Source organism: Mirounga angustirostris, unplaced genomic scaffold, assembly GCF_029215605.1.
Source record: "Mirounga angustirostris isolate CCGP_5_RB_7025 unplaced genomic scaffold, mMirAng1.0.hap1 SCAF_7, whole genome shotgun sequence".
NCBI classification, from domain to species: Eukaryota; Metazoa; Chordata; class Mammalia; order Carnivora; family Phocidae; genus Mirounga; species Mirounga angustirostris.
Window position 1 is genome coordinate 46347477 of NW_026991715.1, and position 20557 is coordinate 46368033.

At 36.7% G+C, this 20557-nt stretch overlaps 1 protein-coding gene across 6 annotated transcripts in view; it reads right to left on the bottom strand.

Annotated features, from left to right (window-relative positions):
* Positions 1-20557, bottom strand: part of DEPDC1B (DEP domain containing 1B) — a 458815-nt gene that overhangs the window by 367515 nt on the left and 70743 nt on the right. For 4 of the 6 annotated variants that reach the window (XM_045895283.2, XM_045895287.2, XM_054512139.2 and 1 more), the window contains exons 8-11: positions 19144-19310; positions 17223-17399; positions 9417-9602; positions 7280-8128 (exon numbers count right to left, since the gene is read on the bottom strand). In XM_045895283.2, coding sequence (XP_045751239.1) covers positions 7967-8128; positions 9417-9602; positions 17223-17399; positions 19144-19310 — 692 coding nt within the window. In that variant the 3' untranslated portion in view covers positions 7280-7966. Of the gene's footprint in view, positions 1-3715; positions 5229-7279; positions 8129-9416; positions 9603-17222; positions 17400-19143; positions 19311-20557 lie in introns of those variants that run through there. The other 2 variants (XR_008507514.2, XM_045895294.3) reach the window with 2 other exon arrangements.

Here is a 20557-nt window from a genome sequence, read left to right on the forward strand (position 1 = left end):
AAGACTGCCCCTCCTGGGATCATCTGTCCTTGTTAGATGGGTCATGACTTTTGAAGAGTCGGCCTAAACCAGACCCCTCCTAGGGCCTTAACAGATCACTGAATTCAATTCTCTGTGAAAAGAAGAGTGAGGAACTTCCTGAAATCAAAGCCTTCATCATCTTTAAGCAGTAATTGTGGCTAATTATACTTGGCATTTTGATGAGTAGAAAGTTTAAAGAAATTTACAAATGATGTCAGTGTATATTTTAAATGTTAATTATTGCTTCAGGTAATTATTAAGAGTTAAACACTGAAGCAGTATTATCCAATCAGATTTGACCACCTTATACATTCCCTTTAGAAAAGTCTTAAATTTTTTGGTTAGATTTATTCCTAGGTATCTTATGGTTTTGGGTGCAATTGTAAATGGGATCGACTCCTTAATTTCTCTTTCTTCTGTCTTGTTGTTGGTTTCTAAGTCAGAAAGCTTTTTTAAGATTAGAATCTTTAGGACAAACTTGCATATGGGCAAAATCCTATGTTTAATGAAAAAATAAGCAGAATCAGTAAGCAAGAAGGCTCATTTCTGCTGTTCTTTTCCTTTATGCCTCATTTTATGGTCTGTCTTAAGATCTCATGTGAAGAAACGTTCAGCCACACGCTTCTCATCTTCAAAACATCTTTTGCATGATGTGATTTTGCTAAAACACACCGAATTTTTTTAAAATATAGATAACGTAGGGCGCCTGGGTGGCTCAGTTGGTTGAGCGACTGCCTTCGGCTCAGGTCATGATCCTGGAGTCCCGGGATTGAGTCCCGCATCGGGCTCCCTGTTCGGCAGGGAGTCTGCTTCTCCCTCTGACCCTCTTCCCTCTCATGCTCTCTGTCTCTCATTCTCTCTCTCAAATAAATAAATAAAATCTTTAAAAATATATATAGATAGATAGATAACGTATACATCAGTAAATAGAAATAAACTGGAATCATAGGCTCTCAAAATCAGAGACTGCATTTTATCCTGGCATAACTATTTTTCACAGCAAACCATTCCGCTATCTTGGTAAATTATCACTGAAATGTTTGTTGCCAAAACCCTTCCACAGGGCACAAGTTCTTAGTGGAAACAGTGAGCAAAAGACCTCTTCATGCCCATGTTGGGTTACCCTACACTGATCAAAGGTACTTCAATTCTTAAATATCAATTGTAGTTTACTTATTTCTTATGAAAATAAAATGATTTTTAGTCCTCTGAGTTTTTTTAAATTAAGCTTTATGTGTTTTACTAGAATACTCAAGAAGACCATCTTATTACTATTAGAGAGATGCTGGCAACAAGAAGGAAAATTTGTGGAGGCTGGAAGCAGGGAGAATAACTTCTGTTTTATGCCCTAAACAAGGCTCTGGGTACTGTTCTCAGTTTTTGATAGAAGAGCCCCAATCGAAGTATTATACAGGAATACACCCAGCCAAATACATATATTATTTTTTGTTTTGAGACAGGGACAGTTTATGGAAACTATAATTTATTCTAGATACTCAAGTGAAGCAAACAATTCACTTAACAATTCTCCACAATGGAACTGCAAAAACTGTAAATGGTTTTTAAACTAAATCTTAGATTCACTGAATTATGAAATTTACAGAGCAACACAAATATGCACTAAACATGTGACATTTTTTATTTTTTAATGGGCTAGTACCCTGTTGTCCCATTATTTTCCCCATTTCATTTTCTCAAATTGGAAGTTGAAACATTGAGGTTACATAGACACTAAAACACACACAAAAAAATCCATCAGAAGTTACTCATTATGTTCTTTTTTTTTTTTTAAGATTTTATTTACTTATTTGAGAGAGAGTGTGAGCATGAGCAGGGGGAGGAGGAAGGGCTAAGGGAGAGGGAGAAGCAGACTCCCTGCTGAGCAAGGAGCCCAATGTGGGGCTCGATCCCAGGACCCTGAGATTATGACCTGAGCCAAAGGCAGCCACCTAACTGACTGAGCCAGCCAGGTGCCCCAAGATGTTATACTTTTTTGCAGGTTATGGTGTCATTAGCAAGAAAATGCAAGTGCAAAATGATTCCAAATATCACAAAATCAGAATTTCCAGTGTCTCATTTTGAAGTAAACACTTAAAATTTGGGCAAATACTATGATGATGGATAGACATACAGTTGAATTGCCTCTTAATACTGATTTAGTAGGTAAGAACACTCTTACTTTACCTCCAGGACTTTAACATTTGCCAGGTTTTGTTCTTCAGGGTAAAGGTAAAAATAATAAAGATTCAGCCACACCCATATAGTAAAGAACCATTTTAATTGATTTCTCTTTCAATCATGACAGAAGATTTTGTGACATTCTAAATATAGAAACATTCAGTATCCTCTTCTTGACCATCAACGGTTCACAAATACTGACTCTTTTTAAGTTATATTTCCTATAAAAATGTACAGAAACTCTCTTCTGGGTATGGGAATCAGAATCAAGCTCCTGGGTAACACAAATGCTAAGTCATGACAGATACATCTACTATGTTTGCTAGAGCCCAGCTATGACTTCCCTGAAGGCAGATAGAGGAATACAAAGATGCATGAGAAATCAGAATGAAGAATGGCTGAATCCCATTACTCTGTTTATACCCGAGATACACTCAACCTTGAAATGTGCTGTAGAACCCTCAAATTTTCTGTATGGAACACTCATTTGATAATTCCTTATCATAGTCTCTCAGATTAATGACAATCCCTAGGACATTTTCTACTCATCAGACCTAAAAACAAAAGCAATTGCACATAATAATACCTTAAAAGGCATACCTACAAAGAAATACCTGATTGCACCACAGAGCTTCTAAGAAATACTCTGGTTTCAGCACTGTTGCAGTATTTGTGGAAATACGCAGGAAATTCAGTGAAAAATTTTCAGCAGATATTCATAGAAAATGACCAGAGAAACAGTGGAAATGAATTTGGCAAAGCTAGGTTAGAACAAAGAAAACACTACAAATCAAAAAGAAATTTGAGCGCTTAAGTTTTAGAAAGTATAAACCGAAAAATAATGTGCACGCTTCTACATAAATATCCACCCAGTGCTCATAAACATGATAAAGCAGTGCTCAGTGAGAGTCTGGAGCCGGGCTGTGCAGCCCCACAGAGCAGGTTGTCGTCGTTGACTATGCTGTTCACAAGCTGGGGGATCTTGAGGAAGTTACTCAACCTGACTCTCGGTTTCCTGAGCTGTAAACTGGATGTAAATTCCAAAATAAATTCCAATTTAACAGGAGACTAAACACACCTGAAGAGAGATGTGCTGAAATGGAAGACAGAGTAAAGAAATTATCTAGAATGCAGCATAGGAAGGCAAAAATATGGAAGGTACGTGAAAGATTAAGAGAGAGGATAGGGTGAAAAGCTCTAAAATATGTTTAAGAATCATAAGCAGAGGAGAGATTATGACAAAGGCAGTATTTAAAATGGTAAAAGAGAGGCACCTAGGTGGCCCAGTTGGTTAAGCTTCTGACTCTTGATTTCGGCTCAGGTCATGATCTCAGGGTCGTGGTCTCAGGGTCATGAGATCAAGCCCCACCTTCGGCTCCCTGCTCAGTGGGGTGTCTGCTTGAGATCCTCTCACTCTCTCTCTCCCTCACCTGCATTTTTTTCTCACTAAAATAAATAAATATTTTTTAAAAAATAAAATGGTAAAAGACCTTGATCCTCTTTTTTAAGAAGCCCCACAAATACCAAGCAGAATGATCATTTAAAGAGTATATTATATAAACTAGGTATGTCATTGTAAACCACAGACCACCAAAGACAAAGAGAAAATCTTAAAAAGCAGCCTGCCAAAACATGACATGTTATCTACAAAGAGGTAACAAAGGAAGCCAGCTAACAAAGGAATACCTACAATGTACTGAAATACAATAACCCTCCACCTGGAATTCTATAAATAGCAGAAATATCTGTAGAGAATGAAGGTGTTCTTTATACAGAATTATACACTTAAAAATGATTAAAATGCAAATTTTTTTATATATATTTAATCACAACTTAAAAAATTAAAATTGTAACCTACCAAAAGCCACAGAATTATATACTTTAAATGGGTTATTTTATAGTATGTGAATTACATTTCAATAAAGCTATTTTTAAAAAAAAGAGTAAGGGCCAAATTAAAAAGTTTTCAGACAAAAACCAGCACACACCGAAGATAAATTCTAAAGAATGTACTCTCAGAAGAAGGAAAAACGTGGTAAAATATGGGTAAGTCTAATAAACAAGGGTTACATATAAAAACAACATAGTATGAGGTTTAAAAACAATGAAATTAAAATACATCACAGAACATTATCTGTTTTGGGGGGGGGAGTGTTATTAGTGCTTTAAGGTCCCTGAACAGTCTGAGAGGAGGGTAAAATGTATTTACTAACTTTAAACTTTGATAAATTAGTATATAAGATGTAATTTTCAAGGACCCAAAAGGAAGATTAGAAACAGTGTTTAGTTTCAAATTAGTAGGAGAAAACATGAAATGATTTGTAAAATTCTAAGTCAAGGAAGTGGAGACAAAGAGCTATAAAACATCGATAAATATTTGTATCTAAATATAGAGTAATTATATTAGATATAATTTGTCTAAACATTACAGTTAGAAACAAAAATTGTCATGCTGGCATCTTAAAAAAATAATTAATCCAACCATATGCTGTTTATAAGGGACACAACTAAAATATAACAAAATGAAAAGACTGCAAACAAATGCATTACCAGAGATAGTGACATTTTATAATAATTAAAAAAAATGACGGAGGGAAGGATAAAAGGAGGGACGAAGGGAAGGAGGGAGTAAGGGAGGGAATAAGAATTAAGTGTATTGTATCTATCGCGTCATAACAAATTACCCCAAAACTAAGTGGCTAGAAACAACCAATATTTACCACCTCACGGTTTCTGTGGCTCTGGAATCCAGGCACAGCTTAGCTGAGTCCTTTGGCTCAGGGCCTGTCCCAGGCTGCCGTCAAGGTGTCAGCTAAGGCTGCCTTCACCTCAAGGCTTGACTGAGAGAATGTGCTTCCAAGATCACTCACGTGGCGGCGGGCAGGCCTCAGAATATCCACTTCCAAGATCATACAGCTGTTGGCAGGCCTCGTATCCTCACTAGCTAGTAGGCAGACAGGAGTTTCTTGCCTGAGGGGCCTCTCCGTAGGGCAGCTCACACAGGGCGGCTGGCTTTCCTCAGAGCAGGCCTGGGAGAGAGAGAGGGAGACGGCAAGCAAGATGGAAACCAGAGCCTTTTTGTGATCTAATCTCAAAGGAGATATCCTATCGTTTTGCCATATTGTTTGTTAGAAATATCTCACTAGATCCAACTCACACTCAAGGAAAGATTACACACTGGGACAAATACCAAGAGGCAGGGATCACTGGGGACATTTTAAATGCTGTCAACCACAGAAATGAAAAACAAAAAACTGTCATTGTTTGCTTATTATGTAGTAAGTGTAGCAAATCCAAAAAAATCACACTGGACACTTAGAATTAATAGGAAAGTCTAGCAAGGAGGTTGGGTATAAAAATCAGTGCACAAAAATCAGTTTTATGCTATATATGAGCAAGAAACAGAAAGTAGAAATTTTGAAATAACCCCATTTACAGTATGATCAAACATCAAGGTATTTATCAGTTGAATAATAATTACTGAAGTTAGGGATGGGTACTACTATCTTTACTTCTGTGAATATTTGAGAATTTTGATACTTACGTTTTTTAAAAAGTATCAAATATCTAGGAACATACCTAACAAAAGATTTACAAGACTTTACAGAGAATTTTTTTTTCTCTCATTTATTCTAAATAAATGGAGAGAGAAACCATGTTCTTCAACTGGAAGACTTAATATTGTAAAGATAGCAATTCTTTCCAAATTGATTTATAAATTCAATACAATCCAAATCAAAATCCCAACTCCGTGTGTGTGTGTGTGTGTATGTGCGCATGCACACATGAAGCTTGACAAGCTGATGTTTAAATTTAACTAGAAGTGGAAAAAGTAAAAAAAATATGGAAAAAGTCTTCATCTTTAGCCATATTAATAAATCAAAGTAAAACCATAATGAGATACAATTATACACCCACCTCACTGATGACAATTCAAACTGACAATAGCAACTTTTGGTGAGAACATTAAGCAAAAAGAACTCACACTGCCAATGGGAGTTCACTGTACAACCACTTTGAAAGACTGGTATTATCCACTCAGCAATTTCATACTTAAGTAGTGGTGATGTTTTAGTAAATTATACTTTTTTCTTTAAAGTAATCTTGGGGTACCTGGGTAGCTCAATTGGTAAAGCGTCTGACTCTTGATTTTGGCTCAGGTCATGATCTCAGGGTAGTGGGATCAGGCCCCACATCAGGCTCCTCGCACAGCCGGGAGTCTGCCGGAGATTCTCTCTCTCCCTCGCCCTCTGCCCCTCCCACCCCGTGCTCTCTCTCTAAAATAAATAAATAAATCTTTTTAAAAAATGTAATCTTAAGGGAATAAAAAAACAGTCGCATATATTTCTAAAGATATTCAATAGGAGAGGAGACTCTGGAAAGTACATTCTGCATTGGAGAGCAAAGAAAGCAGAAGTAGACTTATTCTTTGCTCTAGACATTATTCCAAGGTCTGAAAACAAATATTGAAACACTAAAAATCTCCCATTACTTTATATATTTGGAAGGAAAGGTGGTACCCAAATCAATAGGAATACTTTTATCCATTTTTAAGTAAACAAAATCTGAATCAAATGTAGGAAGCATCTGCTACAAAAGAACAGGGTCAGATCACAATGGCAAGGAAAATTCAGTCCAAAGGGCAGAACAAGCCAACTACTGACTGTTACGCTTAAGATTTAGGGTAATTGCTTATAAAGAAAGCTTCCAGATGCTCCATAATCTAAGTGTACCATTATTTGCAAAAGGGCAAAGCAAAGCAAAAGAAATGGACAAAGCACCTCCTTAAGGTTAGTACAAAAACCTAAATGTCACTTATCATAGAAATAAGTGACTGATGTGAGAACACTGGCAAAGATAATGATGTTTAGCATTTGAGGATGTTCTACAACTAACCTAAATAAAGGCCAAAGCAGAACCACATAAAATATAAAAAAACAAAAAACAGTATTTATTTACATTCCATTTACTTTCAAAAGGATGAGGAAGCTGGGGGAAATATAAAGGAAGTAGTCTCATTTTCCTTAACCCATTTGTGTTTTTCATGAAATAACAAAGATCTGACTTACAATTACAGGTGTAAGGGGACCAAAAAGTTTATTCAGTTCAATTCTCCGTTTTCAGCCAAGACTGAAATCACACCACTGCAGGAAAATGAAAATCTACTCCACTTAGAGGTAAACACCAGCTAATATATATGTTATTAAAGAACCAGCTTTAGTTATATCTGTCATAACATCCAACGAATCCGCAATAGAAGACACAGCCATCATAATATAGGACATTAAGAATTTTTGTGCGACATTGAAAACCAGATTTTACACAGAGAAATCACAACTATTAAGCTATGACATCAATAGCATCACAGTAACAGTACCCAGTGTCTTTCTTATTCAAGTATATACACTATTTTTAAGACATGTTATAACAAAGACATCAGTAACTAAAATGTACACACAATTATTTTATTAACACCATGAAAAACAACAAATAAAAAAATAAAAATACCCTTAAATTTTGTAACAATTATAAACACGTTAACATTAACACTATATATTTGTCTAAATTTTAACTGATTTTTACACTTTTAAAAATAGCACTGAGCTTTACAAAAATACTGATAATGGCTCAACATTTTTAGAAGTCCATTCACTTTATATTTCAGTAGTCTCTATTGTCTGCTCTTCTTTCTTCCACCGCCATAGTCCTCTAACCACCCATCTGCTCGAGGCAACAACAACAGAGATCTCTAACAGCTATGGACATACTACATCCGAAAACTTCTAGTTCTTTGAAATGGTTGGAAAGGGTTTTTTAGTGCCCACATTAGCAGCTGTGGTTTGGGTTTCGGTTTCTCTGGAAACAGAAGTGCTTCACTTTCTGGTGTAGGAAATCGTTCTTGGTAGACTTCAGGATAGGATTTTTGAAACTGAAAAAAAAAAAAAAAAGACTCAAGATGAGTCAAAAAACCAGGTAAGAAAAAAAAAAACAAACCAGATAAGAACCAATAAAAGTAGGTGATCTAATTTTAAAATTAAAGAGTTTCTGATCTGATTCCATACTAGGCTGTCTTTATTTTGTTTTAATGTTTATTGCTCTCCATCAGAAAAGAGAATAAGATGATGACAAATCATAATTAAATTCACTCCAACACAAATCCATTTCTTTTTGTGAGATCATTTGATTCCACTTGCTATAGATCTAATTCAACTTTAATTTGATCCAATCTTCAAACAAACTCATTTCGGTCATATTTCTTAAAATTTCCCCCGCTTGCTAACTATAAATAGACTTTAAAAATATTCACAAGTAATTCTGACTTGAAAATAACTTATGTTCTATACAGTTCAAGAAAATTTTGGCCCAATTACATTTCACGATCTCCCTGCTTCTCCAACTCAGCCCCACCTGCTTCTGCTCAAATGGAAGTGAAAACGTTCCAGTATATATTACTTTATGAAAAGCTTAAAGAGAGGCAATATGCTTTTCCTTTGATCCTCAACACTGAACTCTTCTCCAAAATTACTGAGAAAAATACGATTGGGAGTCTAGAACTCTGGTGCTCTGTGTATAATCCCATATGTACGGTATGATCAGGAATCAAGCTTGCAGGAATCAGTCTTGAAAAATAAAAACCATTCCCTTAATCTTGAGTCAATACTTTAAGAATGGTCAAAGTAAATCTATTTTGAGTTAAAAATGAAAACTCTTCAATGAAACCCAAAGCTGTGTTGCCTAGCAGGAACTAAACACTTTCAGGGATGCCTGAGGCAAGAAACCAATTTGATACTGGCTATCTAAAACCAAAGCCTCTTCAATTTTACACATCTTATTTCTGCAAATTCAATGTAATTTGCCTTTCAGAAAAAATCAAGAGGAATCTGTCCTCATTTGAAAGCTTCTCTGAATTTAAAGTAATTGCTCCACTAGCCATCCACATACCCAAACAAAGGACAAATAACAAAGAGCGGCTCCATAAATGAAGAGCGCAATAATGGTAAAATATCTACATTGGAGAAAAAGATGTGGGAAACTGACCACAACTGCGTACATCCAAGAGACTTCTGAAATATATGAATTGAATAATATACTTTTGAAACTGCTACATCTCAGAAGATAAGATTAATATGAAATCCATTAAAATAGAGAATAAAAAGAAAAAACAATATTAAGAACAGCAGGCAGAAGAAATGGCTTCTAAAGAATATCCTTTTTACCTGCTTCAGTTTTTTCTTCTTCTCTTTGCTGGAAAGTGTGGCATCTGTTATGACTTCCTCCAGCAAAGCTGCCAGAGGTTCCTGAGAGCCATATGCTCTCTGGTATTCAAATTCCTCTGGACTGATTTGACGGCAAAATGATGGGGCAGATAAAGTGATATCCATATCGGCTCCTGGGTATTTTATCTGAGGCAAAAGTATTAATAGTGAAAGGAATAAGTGTATTTTTATATAAGTTGCAAAATTGGTTCAGATCAAATACAGAATATCTCCTACTAGGAATGCCATGTCATTCTTCAATTCGTTTGGGAAAAACTCTTTATTAAAAAGTAAAAGTGTTTCTATAAATTTGAAAAAAAAATCACTTAAAGCCACAGTTTTAAATAAGAGATTCTTACCATTTTAAGCCCAAGATCCATTTTAATAAACAAAACACCTGGTGTGCTCTTTTAAATATAATCTTAAATTGAAACATAAACTAAACATGTTGACAAAAATGATTCAAAACAATTACAATACTGAACACCTTCTGGGGGTTCCTTCCCACATCTGGAGAATCTGATCCTCCCTTCCTTGGGAATGGAGAGAGGCACACACACATATATATATAGCATGGCTGTTATGTATGGAGAAGTACTACGACCATCTCCAAATATGTTAATGGTGAAAAGCAAGAAAACAAATGTGCAGACACTGTACAGGGAAAAGGGGAGAATGGAGAAAAAAGAGGAAAGACTTATAAATAAATGAACATCCATTAAAAATATTTAATTTCACACCTATATACATAAAGCAAATATTAACAGACATAAAGGGAGAAATTGATGGTAATACAATCATAATAGGAGTTTTTAACACCCCACTTACATCAATGGAGAAGTCATCCAGACAGAAAATCAACAAGGAAATAGTGGTTTTGAACAAGACATTAGATTGGGTGGACCTAACAAATATATACAGAATGTTCCATTCAAATACAGCATAATACACACTCTTTTCAAGTGCACATGGAACATTCTCCAGGACAGATCACATGTTAGGCCACAATAAATTTAAATCTCAATAAATTTAAGAAGACTGAAGTTAGATCAAGCATCTTTTCCAACCACAATAGTGTAAAAGTAGAAATCAGTTACAAACAAACAAACCAACCTAGAAAAAAATACAAACACATGCTACTAAATAACCAATGGGTCAGTGAAGAAATCAAAGAGGAAATAAAAATACATGGAGGCAAATTAAATGAAAACACAATGGTCCCAATCTTCAGGACACAGTAAAAGCAGTTCAAAGAGGGAAGTTTATAGTGAGACAGACCTATCTCAAGAAACTAGAAAAATCACTAATAAACACCCTAACTTTACACCTAAAGGAACTAGAAAAAAAGGACAAAGTCCAAAGCTAAGAGAAGGAAGGATATAAAGATTAGAGTAGAAATGAATGAAATAGAGAGTAAAAAAAAAAATGAAACCAAGAGCTCTTTCTTTGAAAAGAAAAACAAAATTGATAAACCTTTAGCCAGACTTAACAAGACAAAAAGAGAGAGAACTCAAATAAATAAATTCAGAAATAAAGGAGGAGAATTAACACCACAGAAATACAAAGGCTTATAAGAGAATATTATGAAAAATTTTATTCTGACAAATTGAACAACCTAGAAAAAAATGAGTAAATTCCTAGAAACATAATCTTCCTAGGCTGAATCAGAAAGAAATTAAAAATTTGAACAGATCTACTATTAATGAAACTGAAATAGTAATCATAAAACTCCCAACAAACAATAGTTCAGGATCAGACAGCTTCACAGATGAGCTCTACCAAACATTTAAAAAAGAGTTAATACCTATTCTTCTCCAACTATTCCAAAAAACATAAAAGGAAGGATAAATTCCAAATTCAATGTATAAGGCCAGCATTACCCTCATGCCAAAACCAGATGAAGACACTACAAAAAAAGATAACTACAGGCCACTATCTCTGATAAACATAGCTGCAAAAATCCTCAACCGAATATCAACAAACCAAACTCAACAATGCGCTGAAAAGATCATTCACCATGAGCAAGTGGGATTTAGTCCAGTGATGTAAGTGTGGTTCAGTATTCACAAATCAATCAAATCTGATACACCACATTAACAATAAGAAGGATAAAAACCATATGATCATCTGAACAGATGCAGAAAAAGCATTTGGCAAAATAAAACAGCTATTCATTAAACAAACAAACAAACCTCTCAAAAAAGTGGGTTTAGAGGGAACATACCTCAACATAACAAAGGGCACACTGAAAAATCCACAGCTAAGATTATACTCAATGGCAAAAAGCTGAAAGCGTTTCCTCTAAGATTAGGAACAAGATAAGGATGACCATTCTCACCACTTTTATTTAACACAGTAGAGAAGTCCTAGCCACAGCAATCAGAGAAGTAAAAGAAATAAAAAGCACCCGAACTGGGAAGGGAGAAGTAAAATGGTCCATATTTGCAGATGACATGATACTATACACAAAAAACCCTAACGACTCCACCAAACAACTATTAGAAGTAATAAATGAATTCAGTAAACTTGCTGGATACAAAACTAATATACAGAAATCGACTGTGATTCTGTATGCTAATAATAAAATAGCAGAAAGAGAAATTGAGAAAATAATCCCATTTATAATTGCACCAAAAAGAATAAAATACCTAGGAATAAATTTAACCAAGGAGGTAACAGACTGTACTCTGAATGAAAGAAACTGAAGACAACACAAATGCAAAGATATATCACATTCATGGGTTGGAAGAATATCACTAAAATGCCCATACTACCCAAAGTAATCTATAGATTGAAAGCAATCCCTATCAAAATACCAATAGCATTTTTTCACAGAACAAGAACAAGTAATTCTAAAATGTGTATGGAACCACAAAACACCTCAAATAGCCAAAAAAATATTGAAGAAAAAGAACAAAGCTGGAGGTATCACAATCCCAGGTTTCATACTATACTACAAAGTTATAGTAACCAAAACAGTATGGTACTGTCACAAAAATAGACACATAGATCAAATCAGACTAGAGATCAGAATAGAGAGCCTAGAAATAAACCCACGCATATATGGTCAATTCATCTATGACAAAGGAGGCAAGAATATACAAGGGGATAAGACAATCTTTTCAATAAATTATACTGGGAAAATGGAACAACCACTTGCAAAAGAATAAAACCAGACCACTTTCTTACACCATACACAAAAATAAACTCAAAATGGGTTAAAGACCTAAATGTGAGTCCTGAAACCTTAAAACTCAAAGAAAACATAGTCTATAATCTCTTGGACATCACCCTAAGCAAGAAATTTATGGATATTTCTCCTCAGGCAAGAGAAACTAAAGCAAAAATAAACTCCTGGGACTATACTAAAATTTAAAAAAACTTTGTACAGCGAAAGAAACCTTCAACAAAACAAAAGGGCAACCTAGTGAAAGGGAGAAAATATCTGCACATGATATATCCAATAATGGTTTACTATTAAAAATATATAAAGAACTTATATAACTCAACACCAAAAAAACAAATAATCTGATTTAAAAATGGGCAGATGATCTGAATAGACATTTTTCCAAAGACCTACAGATGGCCAACAAACACATGGAAAGATGCTCAACATCACTAATCATCCAGGAAACACAAGTCAAAACTACAATGAGATTACCACCTCAAACCTGTCAGAATAGCTAGAACCAAAGAGTCAAGAAATAACAAATCTTGGCAAAGATGTGGAGAAAAGGGAACACTCATGCACTGTTGGTGGGAATAAAAATTGGTACAATCACTGTGGAAAACAGTATGGAAGTTCCTCAACAAATTAAAAATGGAACTACCCTATGATCCAGCATTTCCACTTCTGGATATTTACCCAAAGAAAATGAAAATGCTAATTTGAAAATATATGTGCACCCCTATGTTTATGGCAGCATTATTTATAATACCCAAGATATGGAAGCAACCTAAGCATCCATCCGCAGATGAATGGATAAAGAAGATGTGGTATATATAAACACAACGGAATATTACTCAGCCATCAAAAAAAAAAAATGAAATCTTGCCATTTGCAATAACATGGATGGAGCTAGAGAATATAATGCTAAGCAAAATAAGTCAGAGAAAGACAAATACCATATGATTTCACTCATATGTGGAATTTAAGAAACAAAAGAAAATGAGCAAAGGAAAAAAAAGAGAGAGAGAAACAAACCAAGAAACAGACTCTCAGCTACAGGGAACAAACTGATGGTTACCAGAGGGGAGGTGGGAGGGGATGGGTAAAATGGGGATTAAGGAGGGTACTTGTCATGATGAGCACTGGGTGATGTATGGGAGTGCTGAATCACTATATCATACACCTGAAACTAATATAACACTGTATGTTAACTATACTGGAATTTAAAATTTAAAAAAGACATAGTATATATACTATGGAATATTATTCAGCCATAAAAAGAATGTTATCTTGCCATTTGTGACAATATGGATGGACCTAAAAGGTATTATGCTAAATGAAGTAAGTCAGATAGAGAAAGACAAATACCATATGATTTCACTTATATTTGGAATATAAAAACAAAACAAACAAATTAAAAAACTGAACAGACTCTCAAATACAGAGAACAAACTGGTGGTTGCCAGGGAAGAGGGCGTACAGGGGTGGGGGGAAGTTGGCGAATCGATGAAGGGGGTTCAGAGGTACAAACTTCCAGTTATAAAATAAATAAGTCACAGAGATGGAAAGTACAGTCAATAATGTAATAATCTTGAATGGTGACTACACTCATTGCAGGGACCACTAATGTGCAGAATTGTTGAATCACCCTGCCGTACACCTGAAACTAACATAACATTGTATGTCAATGTTACTTTAATAACAAAGAAATTAAAAAGTATTTAATTTCAGACTCCGAGAGTTCCATCTTCCCCAAAATATAACACCTATCATTCTTCTGCAGCCGGAAGCCTAGTAAGAAAACTACTAGATACCTATGATTAAAGGGCACAAAAGGAAGAAGAGGGTTGCAGTCAAGGCTAATAGAAGGTTGGTGTCAAAGATAATGCCCACCTCACACTTTATCTATCACAGGGTCAGCCCTGAAACTTCCCTGGAATAATCGAAGGAACACTGTTCATTTTCAGAGAAGCCCTGCCCAGAATCTGACATGCTGTCAGGGCTGAGGAGCCCGCAAGAGAGAGCAGATCTCTGAGTACTGAAACAATTGTTGGGCAATTCTGAGTACTTCCAAGAGAGAAAATGTAATTGACAAATGAGTGGTTTCTGGTTTCACTTAGCACCAGGGCAGTGCCTCTCCATGAGATCATGCTAATCTGTTGTTCAAGCATAAGCAGAGCTCAGCCTTCTGATCTTCAACAGAGAGCAAAGGGCTCAAGCTGCTGCCGTGTCTGCCTATGCTATGGGAACTGCGAATCGGGTGAGTATACAGGGCGATATCGCTATTGCTATCACTTCTCCTTGCAGAATTTCAGTATTTCTTTTCTTCTCTACTTTTTTTTTTTAAGTATGGGTCATAAAAATACTGGAGGGAAGGGATTTAACTAAAGCAGCAGTAAGGTTACACTTTTTATTCAATAAAAATTGCAAAGATACGTATGTTAATGAGAAGTAGGCAAGGTTTCTTAGACCACTCATGGGAATATGGGTCAGAACAATCATTCTGAAGGGAAATCTGGCAATATACAATCAATACTTAAAATACATCCCTGGCCCTTGACCACGCAATGCCACTCCTAAAAATTTTTCTTAGAAAATAATCATGGATCATCCCCCCCCCCCAAAAAAATCTAGCTACAAAAATATTTACTGTTGTATTATTTGCAAAATAGAGGGGAAAATGGAAACCATCTAAATATTAACCAAAGAAAACCATTTAAACAAATTATGGTATATATCCATATTATGGAATGCTACGCTACCAATAATAACAATATTGTGGAATAATGTAACACTAATGATGATAATATTAACCACAGCAGCTACCAACTGAGGGGCTACTATGTGATAAATATCAGTCTAAGCACTTTACACATTTTAAGCCATTCAATCCCTAAAACAACCCTAGGAGGTAGGTATTAACTGTTATTATCCCACTTTACAGATGAGAAAAGAGAGATGTCGGGTAGAGGCTAAAACAGACACATTATAAAATGTGCCCAAGGTCACAGGACCAATAAAGGGCACATGAGGAATACAAGCACCACTTAGCTCCAGGGTCTGTGCTCTCAACCACCTGGGGTCAGTCAAGAATATTTAGTGATGGGGCGCCTGGGTGGCTCAGTTGGTTAAGCGACTGCCTTCAGCTCAGGTCATGATCCTGGAGTCCCTGGATCGAGTCCCGCATCGGGCTCCCTGCTCGGCAGGGAGCCTGCTTCTCCCTCTGACCCTCCCCCCTCTCATGTGCTCTCTCTCTTTCATTCTCTCTGTCTCAAATAAATAAATAAAATCTTTAAAAAAAATTAAAAAAAAAAAAAAAAAGAATATTTAGTGATGTAGGAAATATTTCTTGGTGTATTGTCAAGAGAAAATTAGGTATAAAACAGAGAGACGGTGGGAGAGAGGGAGGGAGGAATGAAGGAAGGAAGGAAAGAAGGAAAACGAAGGAAGGAAAAGCAAAGAGAAGAGAGGAAGAGAAAAGAGAAGAGAGAGAAGAGAAGAGAAGAGAGGAGAAGAGAAGAGAAAAGAAAAAGAAAAAAAAAAAAAAAGAAAAGGCAAAAAGAGAAGACAAGGCACAGAAAAACACCCAAAAGACCATAATACTAACTGAACATTGGATGTTACTCTTATAGTTTTTGGTGTGCATTTTCTGTATTTTCCAATTCTTTCAACATATTTAAGGTTGATAATTACCAAAACTATTTTATTTTAATTTTTAATAATTTTTTAAGATTTATTTATTTTAGACACACACACACACACATACAGTGTGGCGGTGGGGGTCAGGAGAGGGAGAAGGAGAGAAGCAGACTCCCAGCTGAGCGCGGAGCTCGAGGTGGAGGGGGGCTCAATCCCACAAGCTTAAGATCATGACCTGAGCCGAAATTAAGAGTCAAACACTCAACCGACAGAGCCACCCAGGTGCCCCTATTTTAATTTTTAAATTGCACACTGAAAACATGAAGAGTTATTGACTTTCATAATCCTTCAGGAGGTAGCAGTTCACCGGACCTTAATTATGGAACATCAAAAAGTGCTTAAGCAGAAAGAGGGCCGCTCATTCAGGAGCCAAGTAGACCTCTGTCTGCCTTTACCAAGTGCCTGCTCCCGATCAGGCTGACATACACACCCCGCTTTGGGGCCCACATAACAGTCATGCATTACATTTCTTTTGCATCATTTTAATATAACAATAACAACAATAACAATAGCTACCTTTCAAAGAGTACCTGCTGTATGTCAGACATTTAAGCTAGGGGTTTTATAGTAGAGTATTCTACTCTTCACAACAGTTTTATAGGGCAGGGAAGGCCCATTTTAACTCATTTGGAAACTAAAATAAAGGCAGGTTATCGTTGAAGGAATTTGCAATCAGAAGTATGCAGCACTGACTGACATAACCAAACCAGGTGAGCATTCCATAAATTTTCAAAATTACCAAACACACATAGTGCTTACCATGTACCAAGCCCTGTTGGAAGCATTTTGTATACATTTATTCACTCAATCCTTCACATCTAGAAATCCCAAGAAGCCTAGCAAGTTTACGTAACTTCCTGCTGGCAATTTTAAAGGACTGTTAACATCCCTTCCTTTACCTGGACTCTTCGTAGATGAGCCACACGCTCCTCTATGGAGGTCTGCAAGGCCAAAGGGACTTTCAGAATCTCTTGGTAATTGTCCATCAGAAATGTCACCAACCTAGCAGCTAATAACTCATCCAAATCTACTTCATCCTTGGAACACAAGATGCAACGGGAAAATGTCTGAACCATCTGAAAAAAGAGGGGGAGGTGTTTTTTAAATAAACACAGATGAGGGTTTTTTTTTTTTTCCTATGCTATACTGCATTCAATAAATCTGCAAAAACCAAAGGTGACCAGTCAGTGAGAAATGGCCCACAGCCCAGGGGACACATCCTATTTGGTGCCTGGCCACACCTGGTCGTCTCAATGGGCTGATCTTCTTAACAACCAGCAGGAACAGAAGGTGCATCTCATCTCACAGACACTCAGCAGAGATGCTTGTCTGAGCAGTTTTTAAAGCACACCCCTTTACAGACAGTTTTAAATATATATAAGCAAATTCTGAAAATTATGATCACCACCATTACTTGAATCATGTAGCACTTTTAAGTTCAAAGTAATTTAAAGCCATTCAGTTTACTAATATCCTTATTTCATTTTGATTTTTAAGAAATCTGCTAGCACAATCTATGTGCTTCAGCTGTTACACTTTTTCCTAGTTAACTGTTACTTTCTCTAGGATTTTGGGTGTATATCTGATAATCACATTTGAACAAAACGATGAGACTTTGTAACAAGTGCATTAAGTGATGAGACTTTACAATAAGCAGAAATATAAAAAATATTTATGTAGCTGCTTCCATAGAATTCATATTAACTATGATTTGGATGGAGTTTTTTTCCTTTTCCTACTAATTTTATTGCTGACAATCTTATTTCAAAACCTATAAGCATGAAATCACGTAATTGTTTAATTAGACTTCATGTCATCATCAACATACTGCAAATGATATCTTACCTGCACTCACATTTATGTGTACAGAGACACAGACATTTTTTACCTGGAGACCATGGACGCTGGGGAAACTTAATGCCTTGAAATTCTATGCAAAATTTTACATGTGCATTCTTCTGGGGAATAGGTGCAAAGTTTTCTTCAGTTTTTCAGAAGGGTCCCTTAGCCCCATTAGCCATCTACTCAACCAAAAGGAAGGTCAAGAATCACTCTACTGGGCACTGAGTGATCCTCTACTCTTACTACACACTTCTAAAACAGGGCCAGAGGACCCTCAGGGGTATACCGTGGTTCACCAGGATATGGAAAGGTTCACCAATGAAGCAACAATTTTGCTCCAAGACCGCCAATTTTGAGGAAAATTAAGAAATCATGTAGAAGAAATTCTAAACATAAACCCTATTTTAAAATAAAGACATGCTGACACCAACAAAGTAGAATTCAAAACTAGCATGTATGTTTTTAAACCAAATTGAAAATACTTAAGAAATATCCTCACTCACAGACTCTTAGATCATATCCCAAGAGAACAAATTCTCTGTCTCCCCCCAGGCTGTCTAGTCCAACTCTTTCCTCTTTACTTCTTTCCTCTTTACCCCATTATCTGTGCTTTCCCTCTCCTACTTGTTAGAGTAACAAATGCTTCGCATCCCTTCCTGTCCTAGAGGAAAGTATGTCCTTTTCTTGAGAGAACCCTTATGCGTATTGTCCACCCTCTCTTCTCTTTAAGTTGACAGTAGGCAGAAGACCGCAGATACCTCTACACTCAGACTCTATCCCTACTCACTCTTCGCTTTCGATTATGTTCTTTAACACATCAATACCGGAAGTGTAATCCCACCTGTGCAGTTTCCAAGCCGTGGCTCTTTGAGCAAGCCTGACTTGGCGCCTTCCTTGGGTTGCCAAGCTAGTAAACTTTACTCAGGTGAATTGTATGCCAAAAACTCAAGTCAAGTTAGATGTTAGAGATCAACCTACCAGTGTTCGGGTCCCAAAGCCATCACACAGTGGTGGCATCTCCTTATTTAGGCATATCCTTGCCATCATCCTCATCAAGAGCTGTAGCTTTCTCCTATTTTCAGGTGGCAGGAGGAGGCAGCAAATCTGAAATGCTTCAATAGCCATTTTCTCTTTCTGTAACAAACCTATTTAGAAAAAAAGGTTTTAATCTTTTAAAACCAATAGCCTCCTTGACTCTACTATGTTTACATTTTTCAAAATACGTATTATTAAAATTATATAAAACATGTCCACATATTCAACTATGCCAGGCCAACTGATTATAGATCCACTGAATCAGCACAGATAATACCAACCATCAACTAGGGACGACAAACATATAAAACAAATACAGCCATTTCCCTCCCTCACACCCTTGCCAGATGTAACCTGATTTTCACAGCCTTCTTTCCCACTGAACTGAGATCAGGTTGAGTCTAACCTAACCCTCCACAGTCATGAGCAAGGACATGAACGCACCACTACTGCCCTGAATTCTCCCCCTCATACTATGTCCGCAGGATGAGCAGGGTCACTATGTGGCATGATTCTCACAGGCTGAATAATAGGGCTGATAGGTCTGCAGTCAGACCCCTGCCAGATGGTTGCACTTGTTTCCAAACAACACATGTCAAATAACCCTTCCTCTCATATAAGCTGTTTTTTCTAGCTGAGTGTACTGATTCAATCATGTTATATGCCTTCTCTCCTCATCAAACTAGAGTATTCCAACAGATTTAGAGTATTCTAATACTGTGCTAAAAATTACAGTTTTCTAATATTATGCTCTCTTCAACCCCATTTGTCCCCGGACACACCCGCAATCCAAGCCCTCTAATGAGATGAAACTGCTTTCATCAATTTATTTGTTCCATATCCAACCTCTTCAAGTTCCCACTAGTCTCTGTCTTGGAGGCAAAACCATCTTTGGCATTCAGTGAGTATTTTCTGACCATCTATGATCTGCCAGGAACTCTGCCAAGTCCTGGAAATATGAAAATATGCCAGGTCCCCTACTTTGAAGAGCTTATGCGCTGAGGAGACACCCATTAAAAACAAGCAGCAAAATGTGAGAGATGCTGCAAGAGACATCTGCAAGGGGCACATAAGGGGAATCATAAGCCACTCCTTAGGACTGCAGCATGAGCCGTGAAGGTGAGGGCTTGGCAGAGAAGTGGAGCTGGAAAGGTCAACACAGATGAGACCTTGGAAGGCTTTGAATGCCCGACTAAGGAGCTTGGGTTTGATCCCGAAGGCACTGGGTGTGCATGGGAGGGAAAAGGAGGCAGGAGGGGAGCTTTAATACACCCAGTTCAACTAGGTATTTATCCGAAGGATACAAACATAATGATTTGAAGGGGCACATGCACCCCAGTATTTATAGCAGCAATGT